Source organism: Spermophilus citellus (genome assembly GCF_964194105.1).
Source record: "Spermophilus citellus genome assembly, chromosome: 3".
Lineage (NCBI taxonomy): Eukaryota > Metazoa > Chordata > Mammalia > Rodentia > Sciuridae > Spermophilus > Spermophilus citellus.
This window is the reverse complement of record NC_138184.1, coordinates 153,796,105-153,812,433: the sequence shown is the minus strand read 5'-3', so window position 1 is coordinate 153,812,433 and position 16,329 is coordinate 153,796,105. Positions and strand designations below refer to the sequence as shown.

At 33.3% G+C, this 16,329-nt stretch overlaps 1 protein-coding gene across 1 annotated transcript in view; it reads left to right on the top strand.

Moving 5' to 3' along the window:
- Window positions 1-16,329, top strand: part of AHR (aryl hydrocarbon receptor) — a 46,965-nt gene that overhangs the window by 9,546 nt on the left and 21,090 nt on the right. The window contains exons 2-3 of the mRNA XM_081284438.1: window positions 2,123-2,310; window positions 16,185-16,288. Of these exons, the coding sequence (XP_081140564.1) occupies window positions 2,123-2,310; window positions 16,185-16,288 (292 nt within the window). The remainder of the gene's footprint in view (window positions 1-2,122; window positions 2,311-16,184; window positions 16,289-16,329) is intronic.

The following is a 16,329-nucleotide window of genomic DNA, read 5'->3' as shown; positions in this document are numbered from 1 at the left end:
GAAATCCTAACTTTAGCAATCCCCTACCCTGCTTTCCATATTCTCTATCATCAAAGACAGATGGACAAAACAGGGCTGATTGTGCAGACCCCAACTCAAAGCTTAGGATGACTGTCAGACATCAAAATCCAGGTTTCTACCTGCCTGGACTTTGAGGAAACCTGGTGTCTTCTCCATTTCGAAAATGTTTTCATCAGATGTCCACGTGCTCCTCCTTCATTTCATACATACCCCTGCTGAAACGTCCCATCTGGGAGACTTTCCCTGCCTGTCAAAACCATCACCTCCATCTCTCCTTAACTCCTTATCCTTATTTTTCTTAGCAGTCACCACCTGGAAAAACTATGTTTGTTCGTCTGTTTCCCTGTCCTCCAGCTGAAATGTACGCTCCATGAGGACAGGAGTTTTCTGTTTTGTTCACTACTAAGTGTTCTGCACCTGGTACATGGTAGATGTTCAAGGACTGTTGAAAGAAAATGGCCGCAACAGTTTTCCCCTTCTCACTTTCATTCTGTGCTTCACATTGCAGATAGAGACTTCCCACAGTTCCATCCCCCAGTTATACCTCCTTATGAAATCCTTTTCATTTTTCAAGATTCCGCCCTCATGCTACCTTTTTCTATAAAATCTTTTTCTTAAGGCACTTGTTCCTTCTACATAGCTTCCATCACATTTTTTGAATATGTAGAAGAGTGTTTTCCTGGGCTATCTAGGATATTATAAGTGGGAATAAGTATTTTTTAACTAGTTATTAAACAGTAGAGAACTATACAATGCTGTAGACAAGAATTGTAAGTAAAGGTTGAAATTCAGTTGATTAATTAAAGAAATACACTAAATAGATGTGATTTGGATTTGATTACAAAATGATTTGATTCGATACAGCATGATTATAGGAAAATAGTCTAGAGAAAGTATTGACTTTTATCTATATACTACTTTGCCAACTTGATACCAATTTGATATTTTAAAAATAGAAATAACATGAACTAATATAGAGAAAAACAGAAATAAGGTGCTGAAGATATTACTTGCTAGGGTTGAGTAATTAACATGTTAAAATTCCATATTTACTTTTTCATCGTCTTTCTATGTAAAATATTTATTTTCCATGTATATCATTTTAAATATGAATTATCTAAAATGTTTTGATTGAATCAGATTAATAGCACTCTACCCAGGTTATTTTACACTTTTTAACATAATATAATTCCATTTGGCTTGTAAAAATGTCTTTAAGAATTCTTTGGAAAGGTGTAAAGAGATAGAGTCTAAAAATCACTTTGGTTTTCTGTTGTCTTCTCTATATTTCACTGTGGGTATCAGATGATCTCTAGATTAAGTTGAAGTGAGGTTTCATTGAACTTTCTAATTCAGAGTACAAACTATGAAAGCTTAATTATTATTAAGTGGAGTTATTGCCTAGTAATGAAAGCAAAAGTTTCCAGTAATCACAGTTAACCTCTATTAATTTTAATTAAACAAATATAAATGACTGTGGTTGAATTTATTATTGTTTTAATATTTGAGAACCACATTGAATGGCTACAGGAACATCTCTAGATACCAAGAGGGCTTGGGAAATCATTACTATTGGAATGATTATGAAATGTATAAATAGAGGAAGCTGGGAATGGTGAAGATAAACTTTTTAAATAGGGTTTTTCTATTCATTTATAACATAAATGATGCTAAGATACTTATGGAAGATAGCAAAGGAAGTATGATTTTTACATAATTTATTATACATTTATTTTCTTTCCTCTAACAATGGCTGTGTTTGGGTGAGGGAAAAAATATCCTAGTAGACTTGTCAGTTGGGAATTACAACACTTCATATGTATGAAGTTTAGTAAGTAAGTGTATTCATACAATATATTTAACATTTTTCCTATGATGAGTTCATAAGCTTTTTAATAAAATATTATGAAGAATCTTACTCTTTCCCTTGTTTTTCTTAATTAAGATATGAAAGGAAGATTTGGGCAAGATTTATGTAAACTTGAAGTAGATTTTTAAAGTTTGTTTTATTAGAGAAATATTTGAGAGATGTTATAATGCAATAGAATTTTTTGGTTTATATTTTTTAAAGGATTTTTATGGTATTTTGTTTGTTTTTCAGAGTAAAGCCAATCCCGGCTGAAGGAATCAAGTCAAATCCTTCCAAGCGACATAGAGACCGACTTAATACAGAATTGGACCGTTTGGCTAGCCTGCTGCCTTTTCCCCAAGATGTTATTAATAAGCTGGACAAACTTTCAGTTCTGAGGCTTAGTGTCAGTTACCTGAGAGCCAAGAGCTTCTTTGATGGTATGACAGCAGGGTTTAATTTTTCTGTAACAACATAAAATACTTATATTAAATATGGATATTTCTATGTTGATAACTGTAAAAAGTAGCCATCTGTGAAAGAAAGTTTTGTTTACTACTATATAGAAAAACTTAGGTGACAAACCCAAATTTAATTATTTCTGAAATCAGTTTTCCAGTTTCATTCATTAAACAGGTACAGCCACTTGAATGATGTATGCTGTCAGTCTTTGAAATTCATGTATCTAGAAGTTATGCTCTGATTATATGTTCAAGTTCTCTATCTTCCAGTTTAATTTTTAAAGTTACTCTCTCTTTTTTAGAAGGCAAAGATATATTATTGCTGGATTTTTTGTATGTTATTTCATTTATCCTTTCAAAATTATATATGTATTTCTACTCCTTTAGGTGTTTACTGCAAGAAAATATAATTATTTTTTTTAATCTTCATTGGAAAGAGCTCTTCAGCATAGGAATTAATAGAATTGGATTTCATTCTCCATTTTGCCACTGACAAACTATTTGACTTTAACCAAAACAGGTAGCATCCCTGTATCTCAGTTTACTCAACCATGAAAGTTAGGGTTTGGAGATAAGGGCCTACGTGATATTTGTGTCTTTTTAATAATTTAGTATTTTGTCATCATAGAGTGTTTTATATGGAAGTTTTTGTTGAAAATAGTGTTTCAATGTGAAGCAGTTATTTTCAATGTGATTTTTTTAATGTCTTGAATATATATATATATATATATATATATATATATATATATATATTAAATTGTCTATTTTTAAAAATTTTTTAATTTTTTAATTTTTTATTTTATTTTCTCTTTTTTAGATATATATGACAGGGAATGTGTTTTGGCATATTATACATACATGGAGTATTACTTATTCTAATTAGGATCCTATTCTTGTGGTTGTACATGATGTGGTCATAACCTTGGTCATATATTCAAATACAGGGCTAGGAAAGTTATATCTGATTAATTCTACTATTCTTCCTATTCTCTCCTTACCCCTTCCCTTCATTCTCTTGTGTCTAATCCAGTGGACTTTCTCCTATAAAATAATTCCTTAATTTCTTTTATCTGTTTATAAATTTAAAATAGATTTTTTTTCAAGGAAATTATCTTTTTAAAATGTTATTTTACAAACTATAGTAAATGAATTAATGGGAAATTCCAAGTGGCCTGTACCTATGCTTCTCAAATTTCTGTGTACTTACAGTCACCCAGGGACCATGTGCAGGTGCAGATCCTTATTCTCTGTGGCCAGAGATTCTGCATTTCTAATAGGCTCCCAGATGATTTGAGAGTGCTGGTCTAGGTCACTAGGCAATATCTAGACAACACATTTACAAATACTTGAATTTGTTATTTGTGTTTAGAATATTGTAAAACAGTTTCCCTTTAGATTCGTATTTCTGTGATTTGATGTGTTTAATCTGAGCATCTTTTTGCTTGCTTGTTTGCTTGCTTGTTTTTTCTTTTGGACAAAAGCTGTATAGTATAACACTTGTGGTCTGGGATATTAATATATGCCAATTTACAAGTAGTGATTTCAGGAAAGATTATGTATTCAAAAGTTTCATAGTAGACACTATGGTTTTCTCAGATTTAAATGAAAAGTCTTAGAATTTTCAGTTTCATCTTATCGAACCCTTCATCTTGAACGTTACTTACGCAGTATTCAGTAGTGTGTCCATGAGTGTGTGTTTTAGTTATCTAGTCTTTTTGTGATACATCTGAAACTAGAACTCAGGTCTCTGGATTCCTTCTATTGTTTTTCCTGATCATTTCTCAGTTGTTTCTTTTTCTGGGAACCCTTATATAGCAAAGCTCTGAGGACTTTTCCCCTAGATCTCTGGTTCGAAAGAGTAGTACCCGTACAGGCAGTATCAGCATCATCTGGGAACTTGTTAGAAATGCTAATTCTCCTCACACACACATACCCATGGAATCATACATTGCTTGTGGGGCCAGATGCATATTGAATTTTGGGAGTCACTGCTATAGATCGTAACCTTGCAGCCAGGCCCAGCTTCATGGAATTCTGTCCTGATGTTTAGCATTTATTAATATGCTGAGCCTACTGCTTCATTCTGTAGTGGGGAATTCCATGCTATATAAGACATCATCTGTCATTAGAGAGTTTTAATGTTTGAGTAATGAGTAATCATACAATCTTGTTAGAAAGGGACTTCAGGTTTTTTGTTTTGTTTTTTACTATCAGTAGATATTTTGCTAAGAAAATATATGTATTGCAAATTTAAGTATTTCAACTAGGATGGAAGGCTTTAGTCCTTAGACTCTGGTAAATATTTACTGACGTGAATCATTTTTCTTTACCTTTATAATAAGGAATCAGACTACATATATGGAAAAGAGGAAAAAAAAACTAGCAAGTTTTTTCCTATTTCGAAGTAGAGGACCAGAACTGAAGCTGCTTGGAGTAACCAGCATGCCATTTAAATACTAACATAATTACTGCCCTCAAGGCAGATGTGTGTATGTGAACATGTAGATATACACACATGTACATTTAAAGCATGTTATATGTGTACGTGTGTAAAGACACACACACACACACACACGCGCGCGCGCACACACACACACACACACACACACACACGAATAGCCAGGTGTCCTGTTATTTAATGCCTCAGAGGAGATTCCAGAATTTATCTTTAAAAGAATGTTACAGCATTTGTTAAAAAGTATTTTCTCAGCTCTCAATGAGGTTTTTTTTTTTTTTAAATTTTCATTCAGTGTATTTGACAGTAGGATCTCATTACCTATTCATTTAATTCCTTTATTCATTATATTATCTTTTAATTTTAGATCTTTAATAATAATAGTTCCAAACTTCACTGTGCATTAAAAATTACCTGGAAAGCTTATTAAAGTGCACATCCTAGGGTAGATGTCTTATATGCTGATTCAGTAGGTTTTATGTAAAACTCAGGAATCAGTATTTTAATGAGCATGTTACAGAGTCTTTGACAGTGTCTTAGTTTGGCCTTGATTATCCATTATTTTTTAGTTTTAAATAATTATTTGCTTTCCTTGTAGAAGGAAAAATTTAAACATACAAAATTTTAGGAAGAATCTAAATGTATTTCTTTGGATTTTAATGATGTGCACACATCTGATTTAGTATCTTAGGTTGTTCAATCCAGGAATGTAGAGTGAGATGGAAAACAAGGGGAAAAATATTGATTAAAATCAAAAGAGATCCCAAAGTCTTCTCCAGATCACTAATGGTCAGGGAAGACAGCACAACATTTTAGAGCACAAAGAGAATAACATTTTGAAGGTCACCCTTACAAACTGAATAAATACTAAATACAAACTAGGAGACTTGGGCATGCTGACATTGCTTGGGATTTTGTGCCCAGTTGGATCTACTCTCCCACTGTTAGGGAAACAGTATATCGAAGTGAAGGAAATTCAAAATGAATAACAGGATGCAAACAGGGGGTGTGTAAATTCCTGCGGAAAGAACAATATAAACGAGTAATCATACAATCTTGTTAGAAAGGAAACTCAAGTTTTACTACAACAATAGATATTTTTCCAAGAAAATACATCTATTTATTGCACGTTTAAATAATCCAACTTGGATGGATCTTCTTAATCTCTGAAGCCATGACTGTATTGCTGTTACTGTCTAAAAAGCAACACTTAAGATTTGAGTATAACATTAATGTTTATGTACTTTTAATTAATTGAAAAATTCTAAAATATAACTTTTAAGTACTTGAACTGGACTTAGTCATTTATCATTATGGCAAAGTTCAAAGTAGTTTGATAACTATTTGTATGTTAAGCTCAATTATCACATTATCTCTGAGGTAGAAAGTATTTTAAAAGTTTAAATAAGACTATGATCAGTAGAGGTTTATTTACAGAGACTGTGATTTTGGTGGCTTCAACCTATCCTTTGAAATTGTTGATGTCAATGGAAAGAATTGTTTCCTATTATATTGTGTCTCTTAACAGTTGTCAAACAGTAGACCAGTAGACATTGGGCTTATTGACCTGTCTAATGAGTATGGCAATGTTTTATTCTTAGAGGAATTTTGGTATATATTAATTTTTTAAAAGTTAGGTTTTCTTATTACCTTTTTAAATGCTTATTATCATGTAGGTATTATGTTCCAATTGTTCTGCGTTTTTAATAGCAACCCCCCAAATTAAATTTTGGAAAACAAAGTAAACACTTGGAAATTCCTATCTTTTCTTTTTAAAAACAAATATCTAATGAGGTTTAAAAAAAGGCAGAAAAATGTTTATTTCTACAATAGTAGAGGTTACCTGTCATGCAGCATTTATTAATTCAGTAAAATATTCATAGTAAAAATTAAAATGTAATCATTAACTATGAAATCTTTTACATCCTCCATTATACCTGAGTCATGGGCTATTTTTATGACATCCTTGTAATTCATATGTATAAATTTACTTTGTAAAAAGGAACTTACAAACAAGAAGGTGATTTCCTGTCTAGGTTACCTTTAAGTCTGACAGAACTGAGTTTGAGGATCTGATTGTATAATTCTAAAGTCCTACGTTTGTAATTGTCATAAGAAATAGTTTTCTGCTTAAGAACTATGTATTGCAGAAGAACATCTGAGTCTTGATTTATTATGCATGCTTAAAATAATCACCATTTTATAGTGTAGTTATTAATATGCTAGAATATTTTAAATTAATGAAATCTTAAAATGCAAAAGGAAGGGAAGATACAGTTAACTTATTAGAGGTGATGATTTAACATTTATTAGGTATGATATTAGATGTAATTATCTTTTTTTCGTTTTGGTACTGGGGATTGAACTCAGGGGCATTTAATCACTGAGCCACATCCCCAGCCCTATTTGTATTTTATTTAGAGACAGGATCTCACTGAGATGCTTAGTGCCTCTCCATTGCTAAGGCTGGCTTTGAACTTGCCCTCTCCTGTCTCACCCTCCTAAGCCACTGGGATTACAGGCATGCACCACTGTGCCTGGCCTAACATTTTTTTTTTTTTTTAACCTCATTGTCTATCATGGATCTTCGTGAAATTTATTTTAAATTAAAGCCCACAAATTCTCTTTTCTTTGTCATTCTTTTTCAGATTCTTTGTTTATTCCCAGTTCATTAGGTTTTGACAAAAGAGCAATTGTGTTTATTCATCTTCAGCTTGTGCATTTATGTGAATTTCAGTCCTGTATTGTTTTAAACTACAACAGTATTCTTGAAAAACTGTGTGTGTGTGTGTGTATGTGTGTGTGTGTCTGTGTACCAAGAAGCTTGAATAATCAGTAAAAATGAATTAAATAATAAATTGCTCTCAAGGATTGATGTTTCATTAAGTCTAATGGATTTATATATCTGCTTTTTCATTCATGGAAATTCTGTATTTCACATGCTTTGCTGTAATTTTTAAGTTATACAGTAGTCATCTGCAGTAGTATGCTAAGTAATTTGCAGAAGTCAGTGTCACAACAAACGTGGTTTCTTAATTCTAGGGATGTCCAAAGTAGGTTTGTTTGAATAACAGTTTGACATATTTGAAATTATTAAATGTTTGTTGAGTTTCATTTACCAATAGCATTATCGTTCTGAGATAGTGATTTGACCATATATGCCCATTCTAAGACATGACAGTCTAAGATTCATGATAACTTCCATAAGTAAAGTTTATAAATCTAGAAGTTGTTTAAGATTTTAATTTATGGACTTTAACATAATCCAAAACATGAATGAATAAAAAGAATAGTAACACATTCTTATTGAGTGAGCACATTCAAATATTGGCTCTTATATTTAACATTCTGACCTCTTTGGATCAGGAACTTAATCTCTTTTTTCTTCAAATATCCCAATTTACATTATATAGTTCATTATATTCTATGAATGAGTATAGTGTTTCATGATATAATTTCATACAGGACATTTTCATTCCTGATTAAAAGTGACAAATCCCTGTCTGAGATTCAGACTGAACTTAAATGGGTTGTATTTGTGTGTTGTACATTTTTTTCTTTTCTTTTAAATTTATTTATTGATATGTTCCCTTTGATTGTTAATTCATGTTATATGTCTCTGAGGTCCTTGATTGGCCATGAAGAGGTTGAGTTAGTCATAAATTTTTGCCTTTACATTTTTCATTTTTTTTAGGCAGCACCATTGACATGTAAAGCCAGCCAACTTTAAGCAGTTTTTATTTTTCTTAAATTTTCAAATACAGACATTTAACCTTTTGACTTTTTGTGAGGCATTGTGAACTGTTTAATATTTTAGAAATTGTATTCACATATAACATTAAATTAATCATTTTAAAGTTCAAAAGCAAACGGGTACATTACACTAGTCACTTTTTGTTAATAGTATTTATGCATTATTTTTAAATTCTGCCTTACAGCCTTCGATTTTCTGATCAATTTATTTTAGTTAATAGCTCAGACTCATTTGTTTGTTCAGAGCTGGAGATTTAGATTTTGGAGTTATTGTAAAATAGTTTTATTAATATTTTAACCATGAAAGTAAGTAGATTATTCTAAGTGAAGATCATGTAGAGGAAGAGGGAAAATGTCAAAGCTAAGATGTTCTAAGCATGGGCAGAGGTGGAGAAGGCAAATTTGGGAGTAAGAAACTGTGCTAAGGTGAGTTCATTTAAGATGCTGTCATTTGGTGTGTCAAGTTCTTAAGTTACAGGGCCAAAGAGAAAAATTGTACCTGAAAATGTAACCAAAATGAAATGAAAGTCATGCTGAAGAGTAAATACAAGAGGGGGTATTTTCTGGTCCTTGGTTGTCATAAAATCATTCTGTTGTCCTCATCGAGAGGGTGAAAGGCAAGCAGTCAAATTGGATTGGTTGACTTAATGAACCTAAAATTGTCCATACTGACTTCTTCCTGTTCATTGTTTTTTATTCCCGTCCTGAAATTTTCCCACGTGATGTGGGGCCACCTTTTATTGTCCGTTTCACAGAATATCCTGTTGTCAGTTGGATTCTTAATCATGTCTGGTGACAAGTGCCTGCTTTCTGTGTTCTGAGGCAGCATCCCATCTCTTGCCTCAGGAGGTCAGAGGGAAAGAGTGTCTTTTAGTGAGAGCACTGGTGGGTAGGAGATGCCAGTGTCCAGCTCACTGATTTTGTGGGTTCCAGTAAGATCTTTAACCTCACTGTTCCACACTCTTCATCCTTTCAGCATGGATGATGATAATTCTTGCCTGCTGTTTTAGGTTTGTAGTGGACTAGTCCTGGACATACTAGATCTGTGAAGTAAATTTTATAATTAAAATTGTTATTGTCACATAATGTGCTATTGTGTTATTGCCCTGCTTCAGTCTTAAGTTATATACTTTGGTTCTGTCTTTGTAAAATTGTTTTTAGAGTTATTATTTCCCAATAGTAATATTAATAAGTTTTTTCTTTAAATGTTAATTTTAATTTAGGAAATATGGAGATGTTGCATCCAGAATATTTCTAAATTATTTCCTAAGTTCTTATGTTCTAAGTCATTGTTCTCATAAAGAGTGGCACCTGGTCATCTGCATCACCTGGGAGTTGTTATCCATACGAATGTGGGGATCCATCCTGAACTTACTTAATCAGAAATTATAGGGGGCAGGGACCCAGCAACATATTTTAGTAAGCTTTTCAGGTAATTCTGATGCCTTGCAAAGTTTAAGAATCACTGTTCTAAATGATTAGTTATATTATGTTAGTTAAAGTGCAGTTTGAATTCTGCTTTTCTATATGTGAAAAGTTAAATACAACTCATTCCCATACTGAAAAGCTAAATTAACTAATCTTATTGGTTCCATTAATGCAGAGGCATAACAAGTTACAGAGGAATTGTATATAACTGAATATGAAACTGGAGGAATATTAAAGTAACATTATTGAAAGTCAGTTTTCACTTGAGAGTTGTAATAGGCCTTTTTTTTTTACATACATGACAATAGTGGAATGCATTCCGCTCATTATTACCCATTTATAGCACAAGTTTTCATAACTCTGTATATAAAGTATGTTCATGCCAAATTATGCCATTATACATGTACTCTTTTTTTTGCCTTACAATTCTTAATACACATATATACCACAATTTTTCATATCTCTGTTTGTATAGGTACTTTTTCAGAATGAAAATAGTGGTTATTTTTTAGATTTGCTAAAAAGACAACAGTAATTAACCTTTTCTCTTGTATAAAAGTTTATGTGGTAGTTTGAATTTTATAATTAGTCATTGCTTTGCCCTCTTTTATTCTTCTATCAACGTGGGAATGGAATTTAATTTTCCCTGTCAAAGTAATAATAGAAATGACAAATATTATTGTAAAATGAATTGAATTTGTAGCAGTGAATAGGGACTTAAAGGACATATGCTTTTCCTTGCCAAAATTTATCATGGAATCTTTCTGTTTAAATGCAAACTATAATAACAAAATACAAATATATCTACCACAAACCAATATTTCTTCCTCATGAATTTTCTTTTTTGAACAATTCAAAGCATATTTTTTTTAAGAGAAAGTATTTGGCTTATCAGGAGATGGACATCTGAACCTAGATGTATAAGGAAGGAAAGTAGTATATTAAGAAACATGGAAATGACTAAATGCATGTGGAGAAAAGGGTACACTTGTACATTGCTGGTGGGACTGCAAATTGGTGCGGCCAATTTGGAAAGCAGTTTGGAGATTCCTGGGAAAGATGGGAATGGAACCACCATTTGACCCTGCTATTGCCCTTCTTGGACTATTCCCTGAAGACCTTAAAAGAGCATGCTACAGGGATACTGCCACATCGATGTTCATAGCAGCACAATTCACAATTGCTAGACTGTGGAACCAACCCAGATGCCCCTCAGTAGATGAATGGATAAAAAAAAATGTGGCATCTATACACAATGGAGTACTATGCAGCAATTAAAAATGACAAAATCATAGAATTTGCAGGGAAATGGACGGCACTAGAGCAGATTATGCTTAGTGAAGCTAGCCAATCCCTAAAAAACAAATGTCAAATGTCTTCTTTGATATAATGAGAGCAAATATGAACAGAGCAGGGAGGAAGAGTAGGAAGAAAAGAGTAACATTAATCAGTGACATGAGATGGGAGGGAAAGGGAGAGATGAGGAAAATTGCATGGAAATGAAGGGAGACCCTCATTGCTATACAAAACTACATATAAGAGGTTGGGAGGGGAATGGGAAAATAAACAAGGTGAGAAATGAATTACAGTAGATGGGGTAGAGAGAGAAGAAGGGAGGGGAGGGGAGGGGGGATAGTAGGGGGTAGGAAAGGTAGCAGAATACAACAATTACTAATAGGGCATTATGTAAAATTGTGGATGTGTAACCGACATGATTCTGCAAACTGCATTTGGGGTAAAATTGGGGGTTCATAACCCACTTCAATCTAATGTATGAAGTATGATATGTCAAGAGCTATGTAAAGTTGTGAACAACCAATAAAAAAAAAAGAAAAAAAAAAGAAACATGGAAATGACTAAATGCATGTAGGACTAAGACTTTAATCATTTGGAACATGATGTATTTGTTAATGCTATAATATATTTATATTCTAAATTCCATCATCAATTAGATTTAATTCCTATTTGTATTTTGTAATTCCTTTGGAGACCTCTCAATGAGGAAATAGTTGAAATTTCTTGGCATTTCATTGTATCTGTATTCCTTTCGCTTGGGAAGGTTGCACATATCTCACTAATGGGGAACATTTTAATAAATGTCTGTGACAGTACAACAGATGCTTCCCAAGTAGTAGAATTAGCTAATGACTTGATTTCTGATGTTATATTCTATTTATGTGAACTGTCATACATTTAATTTCAGTGGTGTACTGTTTAAATTGTGTTATATATCCTATTAGGCATATGATTTATATAATGGTTTGCAGTTTTGAATGAAGTACTTTCAAATTTGTATCTCAAATCAGTCATCATAGCAGTCCTATGAGATGAGAAAGTACTCAGTTAAATCGTGACCCCACTGATGTGCAATTTATTATAAGTTTTCCATGATGGTTTCAGAGTATGTAAACTCAGTTTAGAGTTCATTATCTCTCTCTGGCAGGAAGTTGAAAAACCACCACACACACAGGGGTCAGGCTACCTGGGATTTTGTCCAGGCTCTACCACTTAAAACTCTGTTTAAGAATCTGGAGAAGATCTTAAATTTCCCTAAGTCTCGATTTCCTAACATATTCCAATAAAACAATGCCAGCATCATAAGGCATTAATAATTAAATAAAACATAAGTACTGGGCGTAGAGTATGTGCTTGGTGTCATTTATTGCTATTAAGTAATAAATTTAAAGTCACTCTGATGGTCAGAAATAGTGCTGTCACCATCTTACTCTTCCGTTGCTTTACAATCCAGGCAACCAATACATACATGAAAGTGACTAGTATTAATTAATATAGCTTTTGATGATTTAAGAAGGGAGAGTAGTAGGTATGAGCTCAAGAACATGAGGGGAAAGTTTATGGAAGGGTAAAAATTGCATAATCTGGTGGAGCAGCCAGCGCAGTTTCCTAAAATGTCACAGTAGTGTTTTTTAGATGGAACTGTCAAGGGAGGGCACCCTTCCTGAATTCATCTTTACACATATTTACTTAAAGCCTTTACTGATGACTAACAGGAACAGCAGAAATACTTATTTGTGTGTTTTTTGATATAACCTGTCAATGATGATTCCCAAATGCATTTATATACACTTGTGGTCACTTTTCTTTTTTCTTTTTTTTTAATAATTCTTATTTATTTTATTATTGATTTTATTTTTTAAATACATGACAGCACAGTGCATTACAATTCTTGTTACACATATAGAGCAAAATTTTTCGTATCTCTGAATATGAAGTTGTTGACACCAATTCATGTCTTCATACATGTACTTTGGATAATGATTTCTATCACATTCTACCATCATTACTAACCCCCTGCACCCTCCTTTCCCCTCCCACCCCTCTGCCCTATCTAGAGTTCCTCTATGCTAGGAGCCACAAGCAAATAATATGATGCATGGCACCTTTGGTTGTAAAGTGACGCCAGCTAGCCACTGAGATGATATGATTATGTTAAGATTTACATTCATATGGAAATTGGACTCCTGCTGTTCACCTTGGCCTGCTACTGGACTCATGTTACAGGACTCCTGGAGAGTTCCCACTGGTTGGGGAAGGATAGTAGGAGGGAATTCCGGGGGAGGTGGGGGGGGGGCCTGTTCCGGTAGACGCGTGCGTGGGTGGACCGGTTTTTGGCTTGCCGGCGCATAGGGAGTATTAGCGGCTTTTTCAAAAATAAAGTTTTGTTCCTGCTTGAGTGGCTTGTGATTCTGTGCCCAGCCAGACTGAGGCACGTCTATTTCTTGTGGTCATTTTTCCTACTTAAGCTGTGTATGTGTGTGTGTGTGTGTGTGTGTGTGTGTGTATTGCCCTTTCAGTATTTAGAATTATAAGAATTAGTATATTGTTATATTAATTAAATAGTACTGTAGTAAATATTACCCTTTCAACATTTAGAATTTTAAGAATTATTTAGAGAAAATTTGATCCTATTATTTTTTTCACCCGTAAGTTCTCATAACACTTTACTTAAATCCCATTCTAGCACTTAATATTTTTAGCATTCTTTTCTAGTTCTTCATTTCCTTAGCTTATATGTCCTTCTTAAAGGATCTCACATCTAATTCCATTAACAAATACCTTAGTACAAGCCCCAAAACAAATTGTAAGTTACTCTGAGGTAAATAGTCTCTTTAATTTCTTATTCAGGTTCTCAGTGGTCAAGAAGTCATCTCCCAATGTTTATCTGTTGTTGTCTCCTATCAGTAACTCTACTTGGAACTGACATCAATTCCATTGGTTAAAAATTATTTTAAGGGCTGGGGATGTGGCTCAAGCGGTAGCACGCTCGTCTGGCATGCATGCGGCCCGGGTTCGATCCTCAGCACCACATACAAACAAAGATGTTGTGTCCGCCGATAACTAGAAAATAAATATTAAAAAAATCTCTCTCTCGCTAAAAAAAAAAAAAAAAAAGAAAGTTTTTTTAAAAAATTATTTTAAGATATTCCTATTGATCTAGCTATTTAAATTTGGCAATTATCATCTGTCCATTTTAAGGCTGATTTTGTATGTGAAGGTTTGGGTGGGTTTTGTTATTTTCTCTTTAACAATATGTCCTATTTGGTGTGACTTTAAATCATGCCCCATACTAGAGCATCTGGAAAAGGAACTGAGTTTAGTTAATGGGCATTGTAAAGTTTTAGTACATTCAAGCAAATTTGGCCATTATAAAGCAAGAAACAACAATAACGATGTAACTTACAGAACAGAAAGGGGAGAAAAGCCATTCTCTCTGCTACCTTTCAGGGAGAAAAGTTTAAGTATTTCCTTTGGTCTTGATTGATTGTTAGATTAGTTTAGTTCAACCAATTTTTTGGCCTAAGGAAATCTGTTCTCTGGCCTTTTCAAAATTGTTACATTCAGAGGCCAAGCTCTGGTCTCTTCTTTCAGTGAGATGTCTTTCAACTTCAGCAAAGGCAAGAACTTGGCCTAAGATTCTCGTATGACACATGCATTGATTTATCAGAAAATACACTGCAAATATGAAAATACTTTGTGTGATGATTTGCTGAAACTGAGAGAAAAACCTTGTTATTAGTAAATCGAGCTTTTCACTGAGCTAGACTCTTTTGGCATATAAAGATCTAATGAAATAAGGAGTCTTCAGAGAACTGCCAAGGTGGTTTTGTTTAATGGTTTCTTTTATTTAAATGTCACAGTTTACAAAAGAGTCAGAAAAATGGAAAGATAAAAATTTGAAGTACTTAAAAGATTATGCTTTATAATAAGATGACGGTTAAGCATCAGGAAATACTAATAATTAAAGCTACAATTTACTGAACTGTTGATCAACTATATATCAAGAACCTCACATATTATTATTTCTCCTCCCCAAAACCCTATAGGATGGACTTTTTAAAAAATGACCACTTGTTTTAGGAAACATCCTCAAAGAGCTTACACACTTAGTAAATAGCAGAGCTAAGATATGTGCTCATCAGATACCAATAGTCATGTGCTTTTAAATGAGATCTTACTTGAAAATGTTTGGTAGAATGGTAGTTATAATTATTATCTCTGTTCAGCTGTGTTGCTTCCCAAACAAATGTCCCCTACACACACACACACACACACACACACACACACACACACAGAGCAAGAGAGCATTATAACATGCTGCCTTCCCTATGCCATCAGTCTTCCCTTCATATGTGATTGTTCCATGAGTTGATTTATGAATATAACATGAAGCTAATAACAATGTTAATAGTTTTTACCCGAAACTAGACTAGTGGATTCAAAACTTTACTTAGAGATACATCTCCTAATAAGAGATGGTTGATTCTTTATCCTCACTGCCACTACTTCTCTGATATTTAGATGTTAAAATCATTTTTATAGGTTACAGTCTGAGGAAATTTAGTCTCATAAATAGAAATGAATAGGAATGGACCAAGGGCAGGAAGAGAGTACTTACGGCAGCATCATGCAGTTCTTTGGAACTTCTAAGTTGTATGGTAAAAATCATAGAATAAGTTTGTGAAAAACTATTTTTAAACAGTCTGTCAACTTGCTGACAATTTGATTAGCTCCTTCAGTTTTGTTAAGCATAGAATTGGAAATCATGCATTGTGAAAAGGTTTATTTACATCATGATTGTGTCTGTAGACACCAGTATTTCAAATTGTCTCTTTGGTGTTCAGAAGTTTTCTGTTACAGCTTTTAATAGTGATTATTTTAAAATCTACCTACTATGTCATTTTTTTTTTTCCTACAGTTGCATTAAAATCCTCTCCCACTGACAGAAATGGAAGCCAGGATAGCAGTAGAGGAAAATTCAGAGAAGGCCTGAACTTGCAAGAAGGAGAATTCTTATTACAGGTAAATACAGTATCTTAAAATAAAAGCAATTGAAAATGCAA